Raw genomic sequence first — 24,075 nt, 5'->3', positions numbered from 1 at the left:
TCTGTGTGGTCTATGCAGTGTCCTCTGGCTCTGTGTGGTCTAAGCAGTGTTCTCTGGCTCTATGTGGTCTAAGCAGTGTCCTCTGGCTCTGTGTGGTCTCAGCAGTGTCCTCTGGCTCTGTGTGGTCTCAGCAGTGTCCTCTGGCTCTGTGTGGTCTCAGCAGTGTCCTCTGGCTCTGTGTGGTCTCAGCAGTGTCCTCTGGCTCTGTGTGGTCTCAGCAGTGTCCTCTGGCTCTGTGTGGTCTAAGCAGTGTCCTCTGGCTCTGTGTGGTCTAAGCAGTGTCCTCTGGCTCTGTATGGTCTAAGCAGTGTCCTTTGGCTCTATGTGGTCTCAGCAGTGCCCTCTGGCTCTGTGTGGTCTAAGCAGTGACCTCTGGCTCTGTGTGGTCTAAGCAGTGTCCTCTGGCTCTGTGTGGTCTCAGCAGTGTCCTCTGGCTCTGTGTGGTCTCAGCAGTGTCCTCTGGCTCTGTGTGGTCTCAGCAGTGTCCTCTGGCTCTGTGTGGTCTCAGCAGTCAGCAGTGTCCTCTGGCTCTGTGTGGTCTCAGCAGTGTCCTCTGGCTCTGTGTGGTCTCAGCAGTGTCCTCTGGCTCTGTGTGGTCTCAGCAGTGTCCTCTGGCTCTGTGTGGTCTCAGCAGTGTCCTCTGGCTCTGGTCTCAGCAGTGTCCTCTGGTGTGGTCTAAGTGTCCTCTGGCTCTGTGTGGTCCTCTGGCTCTGTGTGGTCTAAGCAGTGACCTCTGGCTCTGTGTGGTCTCAGCAGTGACCTCTGGCTCTGTGTGGTCTAAGCAGTGACCTCTGGCTCTGTGTGGTCTTAGCAGTGTCCTCTGGCTCTGTGTGGTCTCAGCAGTGTCCTCTGGCTCTGTGTGGTCTCAGCAGTGTCCTCTGGCTCTGTGTGGTCTCAGCAGTGTGGCTCTGTGTGGTCTGGCTCTGTGTGGTCTAAGCAGTGTCCTCTGGCTCTGTGTGGTCTCAGCAGTGTCCTCTGGCTCTGTGTGGTCTCAGCAGTGTCCTCTGGCTCTGTGTGGTCTCAGCAGTGTCCTCTGGCTCTGTGTGGTCTCAGCAGTGTCCTCTGGCTCTGTGTGGTCTCAGCAGTGTCCTCTGGCTCTGTGTGGTCTCAGCAGTGTCCTCTGGCTCTGTGGTCTAAGCAGTGTCCTCTGGCTCTGTGTGGTCTAAGCAGTGTCCTCTGGCTCGGTTTGTTGTGGGTTTCAGCCCTGTGTTGTGCCACAGTTTTTTTTAATTTGATTTTGGTGAGCACTGAGGACAGCACGTATCCTAAGGATATTTTCCAAATGTCCAAAATCTACGTTTCTAGTAACCAGACAGATCTGAGCACCAGGCCCTGCTCTCTCTCAGCCTCATTTAACAAAGCTCACACACAACACAGGCCAAAGTCACATCACTAGCCAGGAATTGACCTCTTCATACACACTGTTAAACAAGATGATGCACACTGCACACCACAAGAGACAAAACATGAGGGGAGAAAGGCATCATCTCTGGGTGCGACACAACGAAAGGGAAATCTGTTCAGTAAGGATTGAGTCCCAACTTGAGATCTGCATGGGTAACTTGGACTTTGACTGAACTTTGAGGGTGAAAATGTGTTTATTGAGCTTACAAATGTCCCTAAATGGGAGACAATATGAATGTGAGAAAATACATGAATGTGGACTGGATGAACTGTAACATGAAGCCTTGGCCACATCAGGGGACGTAGCAAAGCTCTTTGAGTCTAATTGGCCCTTATTAAGTAAAGGGCCATTTCCCAACAGCAGGAGGACGAGGAGCTTCAAAGCGTTGGGCAAATTAGAGAAACAATTTGCTCCACATTGGCCTTGGAGCATAACACTGTGTAGAACACAAGCATGCAAACACACACACACACAGATGTTATGCACACAAAAGGTTGCTTACACACACAAGGAAAATAATGGGGGCTCACTCAATAAGATGATTACCAGCGGCTTGTGATTATCAGGAAACTTGTAAAACAAAATGAGCTGTGCAGTGGTTAAACAGCTAAATGCATGAGGCCTTTTAGTAGCATCGAGTCAAATGGAGGATGTGGAGGTGGTGATAAGATCCAGTCACACAGATTACGACAAACTTGAATCAAATCATATGGTTTTTATTTGTCTGGATGATCAAGTTGTAGGGTTTGAGAAGAGGAGGGTTTACAAATGGCGAGGTCAAAAGAGAGGGATGTTGCAGTGGCTGTTTACAAGGTGGGCTGCTTTCAAAAGTTTGGAGACACCTGTTCATTCAAGGGTTTTTCTTTATTTTTACTTTTTCTACATTGTAGAAAAATAGTGAAGACAACAAAACTATGAAATAACACATATTGGATCATGTAGCAACCAAGGTGTTAAACAAATCAAAATAGACATTATATTTTTCAAAGTAGCCACCCTTTGCCTTGATGACAAATTTCATGAGAACCAATTTCATCATAGCACTTGATGGTTTTTACGCTTTAAGAATATTTTCCGGATTGACTAACAGATTTCCACCAGTCTAATGTCCATTGCTCGTGTTTCTTGGCTCAAGCAAGTCTCTTCTTATTATTGGTGTCCTTTAGTTGGGGTTTCTTTGCAGCAAATCGACCATGAAGTTTCCTCTGAACAGTTGATGTTGAGATGTGTCTGTTACTTGAACTCTGAAGCATTTACTTAGGCTACAATTTCCTGGAGCTCCTCATGAGAACCAATTTCATCATAGCACTTGATGGTTTTTACGCTGTAAGAATATTTTCCGGATTGACTAACCTTCATGTCTTAACGTAATGATGGGCTGTCTTTTCTCTTTGCTTATTTGAGCTGTTCTTGCCATAATATGGACTTGGTATTTTACCAAATAGGGTTATCTTCTGTATACCACCCCTACCTTGTCACAACACAACTGATTGACTAGAATGCATTGAGGAAAGAAATCCCACAAATAAACTTTTAACAAGGCACACCTGTTAATAGAATGCCAAGAGTGTGCAAAGCTGTCATCAAAGCAGGGTGGCTACTTTTTGGGTTACTTCATGATTCCATGTGTGTTATTTCATAGTTTTGATGTCTTCACTATTATTCTACAATGTAGAAAATAGTAAAGAACAAAGAAAAACCCTTGAATGAGAAGGTGAGTCTAAACGTTGACTGGTAATGTATATATACTACAAATGGAATAAGCTGAAAAAGTTGTGCTTCTTTTAAAAGGTTCCCCCTGCCTGTGTGCATCATCTAAATGGTTCTAAAGGGTTCCCCCTGCATGTGTGTCTTCTAAAGGGTTCCCCCTGCCTGTGTGTCTTCTAAAGGGTTCCCCCTGCCCGTGTGTCTACTAAAGGGTTCCCCCTGCCTGTGTGTCTTCTAAAGGGTTCCCCCTGCATGTGTGTCTTCTAAAGGGTTCCCCCTGCATGTGTGTCTTCTAAAGGGTTCCCCCTGCCTGTGTGTCTACTAAAGGGTTCCCCCTGCCTGTGTGTCTTCTAAAGGGTTCCCCCTGCCTGTGTGTCTTCTAAAGGGTTCCCCCTGCCTGTGTGTCTTCTAAAGGGTTCCCCCTGCCTGTGTGTCTTCTAAAGGGTACCCTCTGCCTGTGTGCTTCTTTTAAAGGGTTCCCCCTGCCTGTGTGTCTTCTAAAGGGTTCCCCCTGCCTGTGTGTCTTCTAAAGGGTTCCACCTGCCTGTGTGTCTTCTAAAGGGTACCCTCTGCCTGTGTGCTTCTTTTAAAGGGTTCCCCCTGCCTGAGTGTCTTCTAAAGGGTTCCCCCTGCCTGTGTGTCTTCTAAAGGGTTCCGCCTGCCTGTGTGTCTACTAAAGGGTACCCTCTGCCTGTGTGCTTCTTTTAAAGGGCTCCCCCTGCATGTGTGCTTCTTTTAAAGGGCTCCCCCTGCTTGTGTGCTTCTTTCAAAGGGCTCCCCCTGCCTGTGTGCTTCTTTCAAAGGGCTCCCCCTGCCTGTGTGCTTCTTTCAAAGGGCTCCCCCTGTCTGTGTGCTTCTTTAAAGGGCTCCCCCCTAAAGGGCTCCCCCTGCCTGTGTGCTTCTTTTGTGCTTCTTTCAAAGGGCTCCCCTGCCTGTGTGTCAAAGGGCTCCCCCTGCTGTGCTTTTTAAAGGGCTCCCCCTGCCTGTGTGCTTCTTTCAAAGGGCTCCACCTGCCTGTGTGCTTCTTTTAAAGGGCTCCCCTGCCTGTGTGCTTCTTTCAAAGGGCTCCCCCTGCCTGTGTGCTTCTTTTAAAGGGCTCCCCCTGCCTGTGTGCTTCTTTCAAAGGGCTCCCCCTGCCTGTGTGCTTCTTTCAAAGGGCTCCCCCTGCCTGTGTGCTTCTTTTAAAGGGCTCCCCCTGCCTGTGTGCTTCTTTTAAAGGGCTCCCCCTGCCTGTGTGCTTCTTTTAAAGGGCTCCCCTGCCTGTGTGCTTCTTTTAAAGGGCTCCCCCTGCCTGTATGCTTCTTTTAAAGGGCTCCCCCTGCCTGTGTGCTTCTTTTAAAGGGCTCCCCCTGCCTGTGTGCTTCTTTTAAAGGGCTCCCCCTGCCTGTGTGCTTCTTTCAAAGGGCTCCCCCTGCCTGTGTGCTTCTTTTAAAGGGCTCCCCCTGCCTGTGTGTCTTCTAAAGGGTTCCCCCTACCTGTGTGTCTTCTAAAGGGTTCCGCCAGCCTGTGTGCTTCTTTTAAAGGGCTCCCCCTGCCTGTGTGTCTTCTAAAGGATTCCCCCTGCTTGTGTGTCTTCTAAAGGGTTTCCACTGCCTGTGTGCATTTTCTAAATGGTTCCCCCTATTTCCTAGGCTGGTGTGGACACTGGGGTGAGGGGAGAGGTTGGGGTGAGGGGAGAGGTTGGTAGAGGTTAGGGTGAGGGGAGAGGTTGGTAGAGGTTGGGGGTGAGGGGAGAGGTTGGTAGAGGTTGGGGTGAGAGGTTGGGGTTAGGGGAGAGGTTGGGGGTGAGGGGAAAGGTTGGTAGAGGTTGGGGGTGAGGGGAGAGGTTGGTAGAGGTTGGGGTGAGGGGAGAGGTTGGTAGAGGTTGGGGTGAGGGGAGAGGTTGGTAGAGGTTGGGGTGAGGGGAGAGGTTGGTAGAGGTTGGGGGTGAGGGGAGAGGTTGGTAGAGTTTGGGGGTGAGGGGAGAGGTTGGTAGAGTTTGGGGGTGGGTGGAGAGGTTGGTATAGTTTGGGGGTGAGTGGAGAGGTTGGTAGAGGTTGGGGTGAGGGGAGAGGTTGGTAGAGATTGGGGGTGAGTGGAGAGGTTGGTAGAAGTTGGGGGTGAGGGGAGAGGATTTGGGGATAGTGAGAGGAGAGGTTGGTAGCGGTTGGGGGTGAGTGGAGAGGTTGGTAGAGGTTGGGGGTGAGTGGAGAGGCTGAGTGGTGAGTGGAGAGATTGGTAGAGGATGGGGCATGAGGGGAGAGGTTGAGGGGTGAGTGGAGAGGTTGGTCGAGGTTGGAGGTGAGGGGAAAGGTTGGGGCATGAGGGGAGAGTTTGGTAGAGGTTGGGGCTTGAGGGGAGAGGTTGAGGGGTGAGGGGTGAGGGGAGAGGTTGGTAGAGGTTGTGAGTGAGGGGAAAGGTTGGGGCATGAGGGGAGAGTTTGGGGGAAAATGTTGGGAGAGGTTGGGGGGTGAGGGGAACGAAAGGACCTTTTGCGTTGTTCTCATTAGCCTCCTGATGCGAGTGATTTAGCCCCCTTTCGACACTTAGTGTCAATGTTGTTTTTCCCCCCAAAGACACATGTACACAGAAAGATGGACAGGTGCTGGTTTGTCTACAGAGCTCTGACGTTCCTTAGGGTAGACATCGAGGAAGACAGTCATTGGCCTAAACAGACATGAAGGGTCTGTACACAGGAGCAATTTAACTTTATTTATTTAGTCTCAATGTAGGTAGTCTTGCTGCATGTCCATAGTGTTTTCAGTTATTCTGCCTTTATATCTAGTCTCACTTTTCCCATTGTAACAGGTGGTGTTTCTCAGACTTTATGCCAGTCCCTCAGTCACTGTATCCAAGTTAAGACAACATGCTTTGCCATAAGGCAGAGACTACAGAGGATTTCAAAGGATTACAAAAGCATGAGTGATCTTTATTTTGTTCTGACCAGGCATTTTTTTATAACTATCAGGCAGGCAGAGAACAAATTCTTATTTTCAATGAAACAGTGGGTTAACTGCCTGTTCAGGGGCAGAACGACAGATTTGTACCTTGTCAGCTCGGGGATTTGAACTTGCAACCTTCCGGGTTACTAGTCCAACGCTCTAACCACTGGGCTACCCTGCCGCCCCAAAAGGTCAAACACCTGTGGGCAGTGCCAATCTCAGAGGGCAGAGCGGCAATGTGTGATCATTGGGGGGTTGAGAGGGTGATAGTGTACAGAGACCACCAGCTCCCCTGCCAACCTGTCCTCCCAACACACACAGAGACACAGACACACTAACAGGCATGATCTCTCTCTCGGTCTCTCTGCAGTGGAGTCTCGCCAGCTGTCTGTAACTACTCTCAGATGGATGACAACCACCTGCTGTGGGAGAAAATTAAAAAGCTTGTTAGGCCTTTGTTCTTCTCCTTTTTCCTCCTCCCGTTTAATTATTCCCTCTTTCATTGAGGTTTGTTTCCTGAGAAACGCCAGAGAGACAGGTTGATCAAGTCGAGAATCCTGTTGTTTAAACTTGCAATCTGTCTTTATGTTTCTGGATTCAAAAGGCAACAGCATGACAAATCAGGGCGACATTCTGAGGAGCTGTAGCGTCAGTATTGTTTTGTGTTGTTAATTACAAGTGGCAGAAGATGTGAAAAGCATTTACACACAATGAGAGAAAAAACAGAAAACAGAAAGAGAAAATTAAGTGAGAGAACTACAGCAGGTGATATTTCAACCCCTAATATAAGAGGAGGATGAATGGGCCATTTTAAAGAATGTAAAGAGAATCTTCTGCTCGTATTAATAGACAGTGAATCTTTCTTCATATCACATCTAAATGGGGTGTATCTGGGAGCAGAGCCAGTACTTAGGTGGAGAAGCCTGCCTCATTGGCTCATCATTTTCTAACACACTTGCTTCATTACATAGCAGGAGGGGATAGAGGCAGCTAATTACATTCCTGCTTTACCTTGTCTATGTACAAATGTCCATTTTAAGAGGGAAAAAACTGTAATCTGATACATGTTCGTATTTGCACGTACAAAAATTATTTGCACGTAGTTGGTATGATCATGTTGCTAATAAGTAATACATTTTGTGTGTGACGTCATGTGATGTCAATACAACAATGTCGTTGTTGCATTAATTGGTATATCATAAAAAATAACTGGGCAAAAAATACAACACTTTAAATTTCCTGCCATTTTATCGTTAACCTGTGAAAGTGCATCAACTACAGCCTATGGCCTCGTTTATCAGAGGCTGATGTGGATTGGCTGTGTGTGTGCGACAGGGATGTGGCCTTGTGACCAGTCGCAGTAAGAGCACCCCCTGGTTGTGTTAGTTCTGTGTTCCCAGACCCAGACACAACACTGAGATGGCCAAGGGTTGTCGTAGTTGACCTTGCTTCTCTTCTACACTCTACCCCGGGAAGATTCTCCTCACAGCAGCAGGAGTAGGAGCCTGAACGTTTGTTCCCCATTGTGTATGCTGGACCACTCTGACGAATGGCACTGTCATCATTGTTTTGCCCGGCAGGGGCACCCCTTGGAGTGGGCTCTGGTTTTGAAAGTTCATTAAAACTCACGTAATGCGCTGGCATTTCAGTTAATTAGTGCACCGCCTGCTAGTCCTTCACCCCTTTCCTCGTGCACTTGACTCCTATGGGGAGAATGTGCACTAAGAGGAGAGCTCACCAAGACACATTTACATATAGCAGTACAGGAGCAGCCGAGCAAAGACAGTACGTGTGTACTTCCTGTTGTCTTATCTACTGTATATCTAGCCAGCCTGTGTAGCTCTGCAGTATGTCATATTTTAATCTATGCAGCAATCGGTCTATCCACAGTATCTCAATTATGCTGACTTGAAACTATTTATCAATGACAGTCTCTGGGTATATCAAGAATGGAAAGCAGAGATGAGAAGAGATTCAGTGAGGGATGGACCAGTTCTGACATTCCCTTTCCTTAAAGAGATTGTACGGTATAGTAAGCACTTACATTTTTATTTCGTAACATATTGTACGAATTGGAATTCGTAACATATCAGACGAATTGCAGGAACATTTAAATATGTGTATTATAATGTTTTTTTGCAGGACGTAAAATATAATACGAAATGGATGACGTTGTACACAACTGTGCACAATTTACGGGGACCCGTTTTGGCTCGTGAGTGCTACTTTCAAAACTACTGGCTGAAATTACACAAGACCTTTATAAAGCAACATTAACACTTTGGACTAGCCTTTACTGATTAGCTAGCGACCATGCATCATTCTGTCATCGCTGCACTCCCCTTCCTCCAAACCCTACACATGTCTATTAAAACAGACCCTTCCTGCTGTTGTTAGACCCGGCAAAAGAGAAGGTCTTGACAGTGAGTGTTTCATGGTGAACGCTCCTCCTAATATCCGTCTTGTCTTTTGGTCTGACGCGTCAGTCGTGACTGTGCTGGAGCTGTTGCAATGCTGGGTCTCTGGCGCATCGTACTGCGCTGTGCCGGCTGAGCCTGTGTGTGTTATACACTCCTCCTCCGCTGTGTAAGCATAGTAATTGTATATGATGTTCAATACCTTTGAGGCTTCATTAAGCCTTTGCATCAAGCTACAGACAAAAACAAGTCCTACCTTGCAGAGAGAGAGAGAGAGAGAGAGAGAGAGAGAGAGAGAGAGAGAGAGAGAGAGAGAGAGAGAGAGAGAGAGAGAGAGAGAGAGAGAGAGAGAGAGAGAGAGAGAGAGAGAGAGAGAGAGAGAGAGAGAGAGAGAGAGAGAGAGAGAGAGAGAGAGAGAGAGAGAGAGAGAGAGAGAGAGAGAGAGAGAGAGAGAGAGAGAGAGAGAGAGAGAGAGAGAGAGAGAGAGAGAGAGAGAGAGAGAGAGAGAGAGAGAGAGAGAGAGAGAGAGAGAGAGAGAGAGAGAGAGAGAGAGAGAGAGAGAGAGAGAGAGAGAGAGAGAGAGAGAGAGAGAGAGAGAGAGAGAGAGAGAGAAAACAAGGCCATTTGCGGTGTTTTAAAAGTGCTTTGAGTGGGAGGCAGTTATTCCAATGGGAGATGGTGGTTTTTCTTTTTTCTAAATGAGCCATCACAGGCAGCCAGTGTGCACTATCCATGCTGTTGCGGTTGTACAATCAGAATGTGTGTGTGTGTTGAGGGGAGGTGGGATTGTAAAGGCTTAAGAAGCAACCTAGCATGATCATTTTCTTTCCCTGTTTTTCTTGTCTGTTTTCACGCTGAGATCTCAAATGTTGATTTTAACTTAGCTCCTCCACTCGAGGCGACCACAGGTATCTCTGTACAGTCTTAGTCCTTTCCTAACTGTAAAAGACACAACAATAGGACATAAACAGAAAGCTCAACTCTTAAGGTCACTGCTCACCATAGCTTGAAATACAACAGCATAATCGCGTTTCGCCTCAACTCTCGAGGTCGAGTGGAGCGTGAGAGGGAGCCCGTCACTCAAGCCAGTGTTTACTGAATGGTTCTCTGCATCTTCGCTAGAGAACCAGCCACCTGCTGTTCCTTACTGTCGGCTCCCAGCAGCAGAGAAAGAGCCAGGCGTTGCAGGTGTTCAGAGCAGCCTTGGCAGGGAAGGCTTATTTCAGCCTGGATATCTTGGATGCCTCCTTCCCCTGGTTGAAGATCACAGGTACAGGCCCCCAGGTGGAAAGTTATTACGAGTCCGGGACCGTCTCGGCAGGGCATCGTGTGGCGCTGGTGGATAGGAGGAAATGCCATTTTGAGGAAGAACCAGTTTCTTTAAATCCTAATAGATCCTCGGTCTGATTTAATTGGCACACTTCATGCCTGAGCCGATCGTAATCTGTTCTCTCCTTCAGGGCGCTGCGAGACAGACGAGACAAGCCAATGCTATCTGACAGGAGGAGACTCACTGCGGAAGCCGGATAAGTTGAGCTCATCCAAAGCTCTGCCAGATCCCTTTGACAAAATCTTCAAAATGTGGGCAATCTCAGAGCAGAGAATGCTTTACCTTGTGTACTTCAAACAGCCGTTCTCCTTCCTTCTGCATCACTCCACATTCCCCACCAATCACCAAAGATTGTCGTCCGCTATCTATATGAGATTTAGCCAAGTGAACAGGTGCCAGCAATCCATTCAATCTTCTTTAAACAGCTTTGGTCTTTGAGTAGAACTGACAGGTGTTTTATACCAATGACCCAATGACTTAGTTCTGAGGCAATCCCGTCTTACCCTAGAGGAGTCTAGGAGGATTTACCGGTCTAAAGTGTTGCATGGACGCCAAACCATAACGGTGAGGACTGAGGAACCCTGAAACCCACTGACCAGGGGATCTGTGGGTTGTAAAACCAAAGCCAAAAACAGTTAGTATATCGACATCAAATAACAAGAGTGCTGAATTTTGTTCATTGGCATTACTTTTGTGGATAGGTGGTGAATTTCATGATTGCTGATAAACTATGAGGGACACAACTCTGACGACATGCATAAGACCTGCAGTCCTGCCCTCTCACCCACTAAATCATCTCAGAGCTCAGGGACTTTCAGGAGAAAAGCCATTAGTTAGGATGACCATTAGTGAGCTAGAATGAGTTTGGGGAATGAATGTGGACTATGAGGGGCCATTTAATTGAATGGTTAATGACCTGATGAAAATCATGGAACAGGTTGAGTCTCAAACTACACCTTATTCCCTTTATAGTGCACTACATTTGACCAGAGCCACATATGCACAACCCATAGATAGACTCTTAGGGTTTGACATTGAGGAGGACATTTCCCCTAAGAGCTGGGATACAACTGAGGTGGAGTGCACATCCTCTGAATGGCACATAGCCTCCTAGAAGCTAGTACTGAAAGACCAATCACCTCTGTAGGCTAACCCACACACGCAGGCAAGAAAAAGCAAAGGGACCTGAATTAGAATGGAAAACATCGCCAAGAGGCAACTTCCTATTCCCAAGTGAGCGTTTAAAAACCATCCCTCTTGACTACAGGAAACACTGCCAGTACCCAGAGCAAACAAAGGTTAGAGAGAATATTAAATCATTTGTCTTGTTATTTCTCTCTCTCCACTGAACGGGCAGGTTCAGTTAGCTCTCTCGCTCTCTCTTCCTTCATTCAATTCTACAGGCACAAGCCGTAACCGCCGGTGATTTCACCAGGATTAAAACCACAGAGCAGCCCAGCCCTGCAACCGCAAGAGGGAACAGAGCGGAGGAGGAGTCAGTTGGGTACCAAACAAACCTGCTTTACAGATCATTTACACAGTAAACTGTTAGAAGAGCAAACAGCAGCCCACAGCGCAGCAGTTCCCTGGTGCTGTGAACCAGTCAAATAAGACATGTTAACATTGTATTAAAGGCAAAGCCAAAATGGTATTCACAACCTGGTTCTGTGGGAGAATCACAAGCCCCTGGACTAAACAGCAAGCTGTTATTGGGCTGGCATGTGGCCCAGTGGAGGAGGTGGTGAACAGGTTAAGTCAAAAGCTGACAGACCTCCACTATGGGGCCAACATTAAAGGTTGTGAACAGGTTTGGTTAAGAAAGATAAGGGTAAAGAGGTTAGCTGATACCCTGTTCATCTGTGAGGTAGATGAAGCAAAGCTATTCTCACCCCCCAGTGACAGAATCAACACAATTCCACAAATAACCTTAGTTGAAATAATCAATTACTATTTTGACAAAAAAGGAAAATGCCCAATTCAAATATATTTTTCTGAATATATTCATTTCAAATCCTTCCTGGGCAGTATGAGGGGTGTGAGGACGTTGTCTTTGGTCTGTGCCCTCTGCCTTCTACTCATCTGCAGGAGAAGAACAAGGAGCCAAGCTACAGCTCCAACTTCACTGTGATTACACAGAGGGTTGAGACAGCTCCAACTTCACTGTGATTACACAGAGAGGTGAGACAGCTCCAACTTCACTATGATTACACAGAGGGGTGAGACAGCTCCAACTTCACTGTGATTACACAGAGGTGAGACAGCTCCAACTTCACTGTGATTACACAGAGGTGAGACAGCTCCAACTTCACTGTGATTACACAGAGGGGTGAGACAGCTCCAACTTCACTATGATTACACAGAGGGGTGAGACAGCTCCAACTTCACTGTGATTACACAGAGGTGAGACAGCTCCAACTTCACTGTGATTACACAGAGAGGTGAGACAGCTCCAACTTCACTGTGATTACACAGAGGGGTGAGACAGCTCCAACTTCACTGTGATTACACAGAGGGGTGAGACAGCTCCAACTTCACTGTGATTACACAGAGGGGTGAGACAGCTCCAACTTCACTGTGATTACACAGAGAGGTGAGACAGCTCCAACTTCACTGTGATTACACAGAGGGGTGAGACAGCTCCAACTTCACTGTGATTACACAGAGGGGTGAGACAGCTCCAACTTCACTGTGATTACACAGCGAGGTGAGACAGCTCCAACTTCACTGTGATTACACAGAGGGGTGAGACAGCTCCAACTTCACTGTGATTACACAGACTGTGATTACACAGGATGAGACAGCTCCAACTTCACTGTGATTACACAGAGAGGTGAGACAGCTCCAACTTCACTGTGATTACACAGAGGGATGAGACAGCTCCAACTTCACTGTGATTACACAGAGGGGTGAGACAGCTCCAACTTCACTGTGATTACACAGAGGGGTGAGACAGCTTTGACCAACACTAAATCAACTGTGTTTTCAATCTTCACAAGGAGATTCAGTTTCATGCATTGACTCTGGGGCTATGAAGATAATTCTGAGAGCTTATTTCTTCCCTCAGAAACCCCTAAAGAGGAGGAGTCTACTCCCCTCTTTCATCCCTCAGTAACTCCTAGAGATGAGGAGTCTACTCCCCTCCTTCATCCCTCAGTAACCTCTAGAGATGAGGAGTCTACTCCCCTCTTTCATCCCTCAGTAACCCCTAGAGATGAGGAGTCTACTCCCCTCTTTCATCCCTCAGTAACCCCTAGAGATGATGAGTATACTCCCTTCAGCAACCCCTAGAGATGAGGAGTCTACTTCCCTCAGTAGCCCCTAGAGATGAAGAGTCTACCTCCCTCAGTAACCCCTAGAGATGAGGAGTCTACCTCCCTCAGTAACCCCTAGAGATGAGGAGTCTACCTCCCTCAGTAACCCCTAGAGATGAGGAGTCTACTTCCCTCAGGAACCCTAGAGATGAGGAGTCTACTTCCCTCAGGAACCCCTAGAGATGAGGAGTCTACTTCCCTCAGGAACCCCTAGAGATGAGGAGTCTACTTCCCTCAGGAACCCCTAGAGATGAGGAGTCTACTTCCCTCAGTAACCCCTAGAGATGAGGAGTCTACTTCCCTCAGTAACCCCTAGAGATGAGGAGTCTACTTCCCTCAGTAACCCCTAGAGATGAGGAGTCTACTTCCCTCAGTAACCCCTAGAGATGAGGAGTCTACCTCCCTCAGTAACCCCTAGAGATGAAGAGTCTACTTCCCTCAGTAACCCCTAGAGATGAGGAGTCTACTTCCCTCAGTAGCCCCTAGAGATGAGGAGTCTACCTCCATCAGTAACCCCTAGAGATGAGGAGTCTACTTCCCTCAGTAGCCCCTAGAGATGAGGAGTCTACTTCCCTCAGCAACCCCGAGAGATGAGGAGTCTACTTCCCTCAGCAACCCCGAGAGATGAGGAGTCTACTTCCCTCAGTAACCCCTAGAGAGGAGGAGTCTACTTCCCTCAGTAACCACTAGAGATAAGGAGTCAACCTCCCTCAGTAACCCCGAGAGATAAGGAGTCTACTTCCCTCAGTAGCCCCTAGAGATGAGGAGTCTACTTCTCTCAGTAACCTCTAGAGATGAGGAGTCTACTCCCCTCTTTCATCCCTCAGTAACCCCTAGAGATAAGGAGTCTACTTCCCTCAGTAGCCCCTAGAGATGAAGAGTCTACTTCCCTCAGTAACCCCTAGAGATGAGGAGTCTACTCCCCTCTTTCATCCCTCAGTAACTCCTAGAGATACGGAGTCTACCTTCCTCAGTAACCCCTAGAGATGAAGAGTCTACCTCCCTCAGTAACCCCTAGAGATAAGGAGTCTACCTCCCTCAGTAACCCCTAGAGATGAGGAGTCTACTTCCATCAGTAACCACTAGAGATAAGGAGTCTACCTCCCTCAGTAACCCCTAGAGATAAGGAGTCTACTTCCCTCAGTAACCCCTAGAGATAAGGAGTCTACCTCCCTCAGTAACCCCTAGAGATGAGGAGTCTACCTCCCTCAGTAACCCCTAGAGATGAGGAGTCTACCTCCCTCAGTAACCCCTAGAGATGAGGAGTCTACCTCCCTCAGTAACCCCTAGAGATGAGGAGTCTACCTCCCTCAGTAACCCCTAGAGATAGAGTCTACTTCCCTCAGTAACCCCCAGTAACCCCTAGAGATAGGAGTCTACTTCCTCAGTAACCCCTAGAGATGAGGAGTCTACTTCCCTCAGTAACCCCTAGAGATGAGGAGTCTACCTCCCTCAGTAACCCCTAGAGATGAGGAGTCTACTTCCCTCAGTAACCCCTAGAGATGAGGAGTCTACCTCCCTCAGTAACCCCTAGAGATGAGGAGTCTACCTCCCTCAGTAACCCCTAGAGATGAGGAGTCTACCTCCCTCAGTAACCACTAGAGAGAAGGAGTCTCAGTAACCCCTAGAGATAAGGAGTCTACCTCCCTCAGTAACCCTTAGAGATAATAATATAATAATAATATATGCCATTTAGCAGACGCTTTTATCCAAAGCGACTTACAGTCATGTGTGCATACATTCTACGTATGATAAGGAGTCTACCTCCCTCAGTAACCCCTAGAGATGAGGAGTCTACCTCCCTCAGTAACCCCGAGAGATACGGAGTCTACTTCCCTCAGTAGCCCCTAGAGATGAGGAGTCTACTTCTCTCAATAACCTCTAGAGATGAGGACTCTACTCCCCTCTTTCATCCCTCAGTAACCCCTAGAGATAAGGAGTCTACTTCCCTCAGTAACCCCTAGAGATAAGGAATCTACCTCCATCAGTAACCCCTAGAGATGAGGAGTCTACTTCCCTCAGTAACTCCTAGAGATAAGGAGTCTACTTCCCTCAGTAACCACTAGAGATGAGGAGTCTACCTCCATCAGTAACCCCTAGAGATGAGGAGTCTACCTCCCTCAGTAACCCCTAGAGATGAGGAGTCTACTTCCCTCAGTAACCCCTAGAGATGAGGAGTCTACTCCCCTCTTTCATCCCTCAGTAACTCCTAGAGATACGGAGTCTACCTTCCTCAGTAACCCCTAGAGATGAGGAGTCTACTCCCCTCTTTCATCCCTCAGTAACCCCTAGAGATAAGGAGTCTACTTCGCTCAGTAACCCCTAGAGATGAGGAGTCTACTTCCCTCAGTAACCCCTAGAGATGAGGAGTCTACTCCCCTCTTTCATCCCTCAGTAACTCCTAGAGATAAGGAGTCTACCTCCCTCAGTAACCCCTAGAGATGAGGAGTCTACCTCCCTCAGTAACCCCTAGAGATAGAGTCTACCTCCATCAGTAACCACTAGAGATAAGGAGTCTACCTCCATCAGTAACCACTAGAGATAAGGAGTCTACCTCCATCAGTAACCACTAGAGATAAGGAGTCTACCTCCATCAGTAACCACTAGAGATAAGGAGTCTACCTCCATCAGTAACCACTAGAGATAAGGAGTCTACCTCCATCAGTAACCACTAGAGATAAGGAGTCTACCTCCATCAGTAACCCTAGAGATAAGAGTCTCTCCATCAGTAACCACTAGAGATAAGGAGTCTACCTCCATCAGTAACCACTAGAGATAAGGAGTCTACCTCCATCAGTAACCACTAGAGATAAGGAGTCTACCTCCATCAGTAACCACTAGAGATAAGGAGTCTACCTCCATCAGTCAGTCTAATCCACTAGAGATAAGGAGTCTACCTCCATCAGTAACCACTAGAGATAAGGAGTCTACCTCCATCAGTAACCACTAGAGATAAGGAGTCTACCTCCATCAGTAACCACTAGAGATAAGGAGTCTACCTCCATCAGTAACCACTAGAGATAAGGAGTCTACCTCCATCAGTAACCACTAGAGATAAGGAGTCTACCTCCATCAGTAACCACTAGAGATAAGGAGTCTACCTCCATCAGTAACCACTAGAGATAAGGAGTCTACTTCCATCAGTAACCACTAGAGATAAGGAGTCTACCTCCATCAGTAACCACTAGAGATAAGGAGTCTACCTCCATCAGTAACCACTAGAGATAAGGAGTCTACCTCCCTCAGTAACCCCTAGAGATAAGGATTCTACCTCCCTCAGTAACCCCTAGAGATAAGGAGTCTACCTCCATCAGTAACCCCTAGAGATAAGGAGTCTACCTCCATCAGTAACCACTAGAGATAAGGAGTCTACCTCCTTCAGTAACCACTAGAGATAAGGAGTCTACCTCCATCAGTAACCACTAGAGATCAGGAGTCTACCTCCATCAGTAACCACTAGAGATAAGGAGTCTACCTCCCTCAGTAACCCCTAGAGATAAGGAGTCTACCTCCCTCAGTAACCCCTAGAGATCAGGAGTCTACCTCCATCAGTAACCCCTAGAGATGGAGTCTACACTCCTTCTCCAGCAGGGAATTGGGAAAAAGGAGCTAATAGATTGAGTTAAGGATTCAACCATTTTAAACAATGTACCTTTTAGCTCACTGCTTAGCTTTGGAGGCTCTGCTGTACTGTGCAGAGAATGTTTTTGGGGCAGAGGTAAAAGTCTGAGATTTCTAAATGGATTCAATTTCTATGAAGTCAGATTCACACATTAGAACAGTACATCAAGATAAAAACATTATATAACCACAAATAATAGTAATATGTCTGTTGATATGACAGGCCAAATTAAACTAAACACTGGGTTTGTCTTGAAGTAAAGTCCAGGTACAGTATATCTGATGACAGGTGAAAGGTGAGGTCAGAGCAGGGTCAACAACCCAAGCAGGAGTTGTTGCAGCTCAGCCAGATAAGTTCACTTTGTTTTGAGACAAACTCCAAGCCGATTATAACAAAGGTATGTATGACTAAGCATTAGCAAGCCAGGCTAATTACCCTGCTCTGGGTGTTAACAATGCAAGAGGGAGGTGGGGTGAATGGGCTAATTTGGAGATTACGCCAGGAAGTGGGTAGAAGTTAAAAGTGCCCCATTGCATAATCATGAAGATGAATCATATAACTTGTTCCGTCCCCATGTTGTTTAGACACAACTGTAAAACTCCTGAGAGAGAATTGTTCACTTTGTCAAGACTTAGTGAAAACTGCAGTAGGTTTATAACACTGAGTATAGCTAGCTGATAAAGCACTACTCTTGGAGGACAGAGGAAGGAGATTAATTAGTACCATATGCAAATAATATCCCAAAAGACAGTCGCTCTGGTCTGTATTAAGACAATACATAGTGTAGCACTGAGAAGTAGATGACTGTATCTAAACAGAGGTGGTAGTGTCCCTGGTCCATTTAAACAGACTCATCCAGTATAGTACATCTAGCTTCCTGTAGCCTAGGACTCCTCTGTTTAAAGATGCACTTTGGATCTGACGCATAGAACAGGGAGGAAAGGCCTCTCTTCTGGAGAGCACTCTGTCATAGCAGTACACACACACCGCAGCCTGCTAGGTCTGGGAGAGCACTCTGTCATAGCAGTACACACACACACCGCAGCCTGCTAGGTCTGGGAGAGCACAGTCTGTGAGAAGACAGATCCTATGACCCTGGTTCCCCACACCACCTGCTTCCCACCCCCATGAAGCACACACAGCCAGCAGCACTCTCTGCTAATTGGCTAATTCTGGATCCGCACCAAACAAAACACAAATGCGAAACACACACTGACACATGCACACATACTGACACACACACTCAGACATTAATACACACACACACACGAGCGCACATGTGCACACACACACACAGACATCAGTAGTGCTGACATGGGAGTCATCAAGAGCAGGCTGCAAATGGATTCCCAAAGTTTACATTTCAGACAACTCACTTCCAGCCCCCCTCCTACCTCCCTCTTTTCCTCCCTCCACTTCTGACTTCTTCCCTCCATCCATCCCTCCACTTCTGACTTCTTCCCTCCATCCATCCCTCCACTTCTGACTTCTTCCCTCCATCCAACACTCCACTTCTGACTTCTTCCCTCCCTCCACTTCTGACTTCTTCCTCCCAAAACACAGCTGCTGTGCTTGGTACAGGTCTGCTCTCATTTTTCTGAGAGGACACTGGCTAATTAATTGCTTTATTCACTCAGATGGACTCCTCACTGACAAGTGCACACACACACACACACACACACACACACACACACACACACACACACACACACACACACACACACACACACACACACACACACACACACACACACACACACACACACACACACACACACACACACACACACACACACACACACACACACACACAGACAGAGAGGGGGCAATAGTGTGGGCAGACAGACGGGGCCCTGCGGCCATGGGTCCAGTCTGGTGACCTGCGGGGGTCGGGGGGCAGGGGGTATAGGGCCAGGATCCAGCCCCTCTCTGTCAGTCAGTTTGATTGGGCCTCCTCTAAACCAGGAGAGATGAGATCTAGAGGCTTCCAGGACAAGAACCATGTGGCCCATTCCTTAATAACCTCTATGGGATGGGTGTCCCTAAACCAGGATAGTTGTTGCTAATGTGCGCTAATGTGACTAGAATGACGTTGTATACAACAGCCAGCTTTCCGATACATAGACATGTCATATATGGGCAGAAAACGTAAATTATTGTTAATCTAACTGCAGTGTCCAATTAACAGTTGCTATTACAGTGAAAAAAGACCATTAACTGGTACCATTAACTGGTTTGATACATTCACCTCTGAAGGTAAATAATGTACTTACATTCAGTAATCTTGCTCTGATTTGTCATTCTGAGTGTCCCAGAGATAAAATGTAGCATAGTTTTGTTTGATAAAATGTATTTTCATGTTCAAATGTAGGAACTGGGGTCCACAGTTTGACCCCACTGCTGTCTCTGGCTCCACACCCACCCCGCCCGGCCAGCTAGATGTGTGAAAGTAATCGTATAAGCTAATGATCCATCATGTAGGACAGTCCTGGGAGTGTGTAAGCTAAAAAAAAAATACCATAGCATTTTTGTATGTTCTCTATAGTTATGTACTTGAAAACTTAGTAATTTACCATTTGGGCAAACTCCTAGCAGACTTGATACAAAATATTGTGCAGTAATGTAAAGCTTCACTGGATCGCACACTGCTGCCATCTGGTGGCCAAAATCCAAATGACACCTAGACTCCTATCTGAAAGTATGGATTTTCTCCTGCATTTCAAGCTGATGAAAAAAAAACGTTTTTTGGTTTGTATTATCTTTTACCAGATCTAATGTGTTATATTGTCCTCCATTAATGTCACATTTCCACAAACTTCAGTGTTTCATGTGAAATGGTATCAAGAATTTGCATATCCTTTCAGGTCCTGAGCTACAGGCAGTTAGATTTGGGTATGTCATTTTAAGTGAAAATTGAAAAAAGGGGTACAATCCTTAAGAGGTCCAAATTCAAATCATTTCTGGGTAACCTTACTGTGATTGTTCTAAATTAAAATCATTAAAAAATACAAAAATAGATCTTAGCAGAGAGCCATTTATCAAGCAAGAATTTAGCTAGGACTGTTTGGGAGTGGTTTGAGTGAGGAGGAGAAAACTGAAAACTAGCCGTTATTGGCAGAAATGTTTGGAACTGTCTTTCTTATTGGTGACCTGGGGGGGAAGGGGGCAGGGGTATTAACTAATTTACCCCCTGGTGTTATCACCAGGCAGGCCAAAAGTCCATCCTGTCAAAACAGGCTGAAATTTCAGGCAGTCTTTTCAAACAGCTCCTACACTAAAAGTGCACTATCTTAATGTTAACAATTTCACCGTGTTATTTCAACCTCAGTGTGGAAATATATATAAAAACCTAGGATGAATTTTCTAAATATTCAAACAAAGCCTTAGCGAACCAGGAAAAACCAGGCCACTCAATCAAAACCTGGCTGTATCTCTAATTTCTCTGTAAAATAAGGAGAATATTCAAACAATGCTAAGGAGAAGCTAAAACAGACACTTCAGAAGTGACGATGGAATCAGTCCCCCTACATGGCTGACAATAGGTCTTATGGTACAAGCTGCAGGATATGACTACATGGGGAGACTCATATAAACAACCAGCCTCCACAGACAGTGAAGGAACCAGACACATCCCAGGGAATGAGTCTGTAGACCTCCTCAGATCTCTATTAGAGACTTGATGAGGCTATTGACTGGCAATTAGAGTGCCACAGAACATCCTCATCCGCTAGAGTCTATCATCTTGAAATGGCTCAGGACAAGAAGAGGACATCACTTCCAAATAAGCCTTACCTTGCCAAACTGTTCAAAATACAGCTTCACATCTTCAACTACTGTGTTCGCTGATAATCCTCCTACGAATACTTTCTTTGTTCTTGTGACCATCTGGAAGGAGAGAAAAAGGAGAGAGAAAAGAGATCAGCAACACGTGAAAGCATTTTAGAGGACAAATCTCAAGAACATTCACTGTAAGGGCCCAGAATCATTGTTTGCCGAGTCTGAAGAGAGTGCCGAGTAGTGTAGCATGTGAGCTGCAAGTCTGCGCTCATTTGTTGGGGTGTGTGGGGACGTGTCCAGAGGGGTACCTGTCGCCAATGTCACTATCTATGCCAGGTCCTTCCCAAGGCCACACACTGAGCTTTGAAACTTTGACTTTCAAACACAAGAGGAGAAAGAAGACAGGAGAGAGAAGAGCAGAGGAGAGAGAATATAGGAGAGAGAAGAGGACAAGAGAGAGAAGATAGGAGAGAGAAGAGGACAAGAGAGAGAAGATAGGAGAGAGAAGAGGACAAGAGAGAGAAGATAGGAGAGAGAAGAGCAGAGGAGCGAGAAGATAGGAGCGAGATGAGGACAGGAGAGAGAAGAGGACAAGAGAGAGAAGATAGGAGCGAGAAGAGGACAGGAGAGAGAATATGGGAGAGAGAAGAGGACAAGAGAGAGAAGATACGAGAGAAGAGGACAGGAGAGAGAATATAGGAGCGAGATGAGGACAGGAGAGAGAAGAGGACAGGAGAGAGAATATAGGAGCGAGATGAGGACAGGAGAGAGAAGAGGACAAGAGAGAGAATATAGGAGAGAGAATAGGACGAGAGAGAGAAGATAGGAGAGAGAAGAGGACAAGAGAGAGAAGAGGACAGGAGAGAGAATATAGGAGAGAGAAGAGGACAAGAGAGAGAAAATACGACGCCAGGACAGCGGAGTCAATCACCACCTTCCGGAGACACCTGAAACCCCACCTCTTTAAGGAATACCTAGGATAGGTTAAGTAATCCCTCTCACCCCACCCCCCCTAAGTTTTAGATGCACTATTGTTAAGTGACTGTCCCACTGGATGTCATAAGGTGAATGCACCAATTTGTAAGTCGCTCTGGATAAGAGCATCTGCTAAATGACTTAAATGTAAATGTAATGTAAATGTATATGAGAGAAGAGGATAGGAGAGAGAATATAGGAGAGAGAAGAGGACAAGAGAGATAATATAGGAGAGAGAAGAGGACAGGAGAGAGAATATAGGAGAGAGAAGAGGACAAGAGAGAGAAGATAAGAGAGAGAAGAGGACAGGAGAGAGAAGAGGACAAGAGAGAAGTTAGGAGCGAGATGAGGACAGGAGAGAGAAGAGGACAAGAGAGAGAATATAGGAGAGAGAAATGGGAGAGAGAAGTGGACAAGAGAGAGAAGATAGGAGAGAGAAGAAGACAAGAGAGAGAAGATAGGAGAGAGAAGAGCAGAGGAGCGAGAAGATAGGAGAGAAGAGGACAGGAGAGAGAAGAGGACAAGAGAGAGAAGATAGGAGCGAGATGAGGACAGGAGAGAGAAGAGGACAAGAGAGAGAAGAGGACAAGAGAGAGAAGATAGGAGAGAGAAGAGGACGAGAGAGAGAAGAGAAGAGAGAGAGAGAATAGAAGAGAGAGAAGAGGACAAGAGAGAGAAGATAGGAGAGAGAAGAGGACAGGAGAGAGAATATAGGAGAGAGAAGAGGACAAGAGAGAGAAGATAGGAGAGAGAAGAGGACAGGAGAGAGAATATAGGAGAGAGAAGAGGACAAGAGAGAGAATACGAGAGAAGAGGACAGGAGAGAGAATATATGAGAGAGAAGAGGACGAGAGAGAGAAGAGGAGAGAAGAGGACAAGAGAGAGAATATAGGAGAGAGAAGAGGACAGGAGAGACAATATAGGAGAGAGAAGAGGACAAGAGAGAAGATAGGAGAGAGAAGAGGACAGGAGAGAGAAGAGGACAGGAGAGAGAAGAGGACAGGAGAGAGAAGAGGACAAGAGAGAGAAGAGGACAAGAGAGAGAAGAGGACAAGAGAGAAGATAGGAGCGAGATGAGGACAGGAGAGAGAAGAGGACAAGAGAGATAATATAGGAGAGAGAAATGGGAGAGAGAAGTGGACAAGAGAGAGAAGATAGGAGAGAGAAGAGGACAAGAGAGAGAAGATAGGAGAGAGAAAAGGACAAGAGAGAGAATATATGAGAGAGAAGAGGACAGGAGTGAGATGAGGACAGGAGAGAGAAGAGGACAAGAGAGAGAATATAGGAGAGAGAAGAGGACGAGAGAGAGGACAGGAGAGAGAAGAGGACGAGAGAGAGAAGAGGACAGGAGAGAGAATATAGGAGAGAGAAGAGGACAAGAGAGAGAATATAGGAGAGAGAAGAGGACAAGAGAGAGAATATAGGAGAGAGAAGAGGACAAGAGAGAGAATATAGGAGAGAGAAGAGGACAAGAGAGAGAAGATAGGAGAGAGAAGAGGACAAGAGAGAGAAGATAGGAGAGAGAAGAGGACAGGAGAGAGAAGAGGACAAGAGAGAAGATAGGAGCGAGATGAGGACAGGAGAGAGAAGAGGACAAAAGAGAGAGAATATAGGAGAGAGAAGAGGACGAGAGAGAGAAGAGGACAGGAGAGAGAATATAGGAGAGAGAAGAGGACAACAAGAGAGAGAAGATAGGAGAGAGAAGAGGACAAGAGAGAGAAGATAGGAGAGAGAAGAGGACAAGAGAGAGAAGATAGGAGAGAGAAGAGGACAAGAGAGAGAAGATAGGAGAGAGAAGAGGACAAGAGAGAGAAGATAGGAGAGAGAAGAGGACAAGAGAGAGAAGATAGGAGAGAGAAGAGGACAAGAGAGAGAAGATAGGAGAGAGAAGAGGACAAGAGAGAGAATATAGGAGAGAGAAGAGGAAAGGAGAGAGAAGAGGAAAGGAGAGAGAAGATAGGAGAAGAGGAGAGGAGAGAGAAGAGGAGAGAGAAGAGGACAGGAGAGAGAAGAGGAGGAGAGAGAAGACAGGAGAGAGAGGAGAAGGAAAAAAGGAGAGAGGAGAAAGGAGTCAAGGTTAACACCCAGTGGGTAGGAGGAGAGAGCACATCTCTCCCCTTGTCCACCACCACCATAGGTTGGACTACCCATCAGCACTAGGCAACACATCTCGAAACAATGGATGGCCAAGTGCAGCCATGGAAACCATCAACATTGCTCACATTTATCACCCGCCATCTTTATGAGCAGCAAGCCAGCAGCACTTCAGTCTCCATCTCTCCCTGCCTTCCTTCTATTCTCTCCGTCCATCTGACATCTTTCCCTCCCTGTAGTTTCATCTGCTTCCCCTGATAGATGATCTGCCTGTATGTCTTTCTCTCCAGTCATTTTCAGGCTGGGCTTTGCGCTAGCAGGCTGCTTCAACTTGTCTACTGAGAGTTAGGTTTTTTCAGCTCCTGCTGTCTTTATGCCTCCTGACAGGCACGTGAGCCTCTGTGTGTGTGTGTGTGTGTGTGTGTGTGTGTGTGTGTGTGTGTGTGTGTGTGTGTGTGTGTGTGTGTGTGTGTGTGTGTGTGTGTGTGTGTGTGTGTGTGTGTGTGTGTGTGTGTG

The 24,075-nt window shown here is 46.7% G+C and overlaps 1 protein-coding gene across 13 annotated transcripts in view; it reads right to left on the bottom strand.

The window, feature by feature from the left end:
• Positions 1-24,075, bottom strand: part of LOC124005825 (RNA-binding protein Musashi homolog 2-like) — a 385,933-nt gene that overhangs the window by 291,728 nt on the left and 70,130 nt on the right. For all 13 annotated transcript variants that reach the window (XM_046315408.1, XM_046315404.1, XM_046315406.1 and 10 more), the window contains exon 6: positions 20,506-20,598. In XM_046315408.1, the coding sequence (XP_046171364.1) occupies positions 20,506-20,598 (93 nt within the window). The remainder of the gene's footprint in view (positions 1-20,505; positions 20,599-24,075) is intronic.

The sequence above is a fragment of the Oncorhynchus gorbuscha genome, linkage group LG19, assembly GCF_021184085.1.
Source record: "Oncorhynchus gorbuscha isolate QuinsamMale2020 ecotype Even-year linkage group LG19, OgorEven_v1.0, whole genome shotgun sequence".
NCBI lineage: Eukaryota > Metazoa > Chordata > Actinopteri > Salmoniformes > Salmonidae > Oncorhynchus > Oncorhynchus gorbuscha.
Note: the sequence above shows the minus strand (reverse complement) of the source record. Positions and strands in the feature narration are given on the sequence as shown.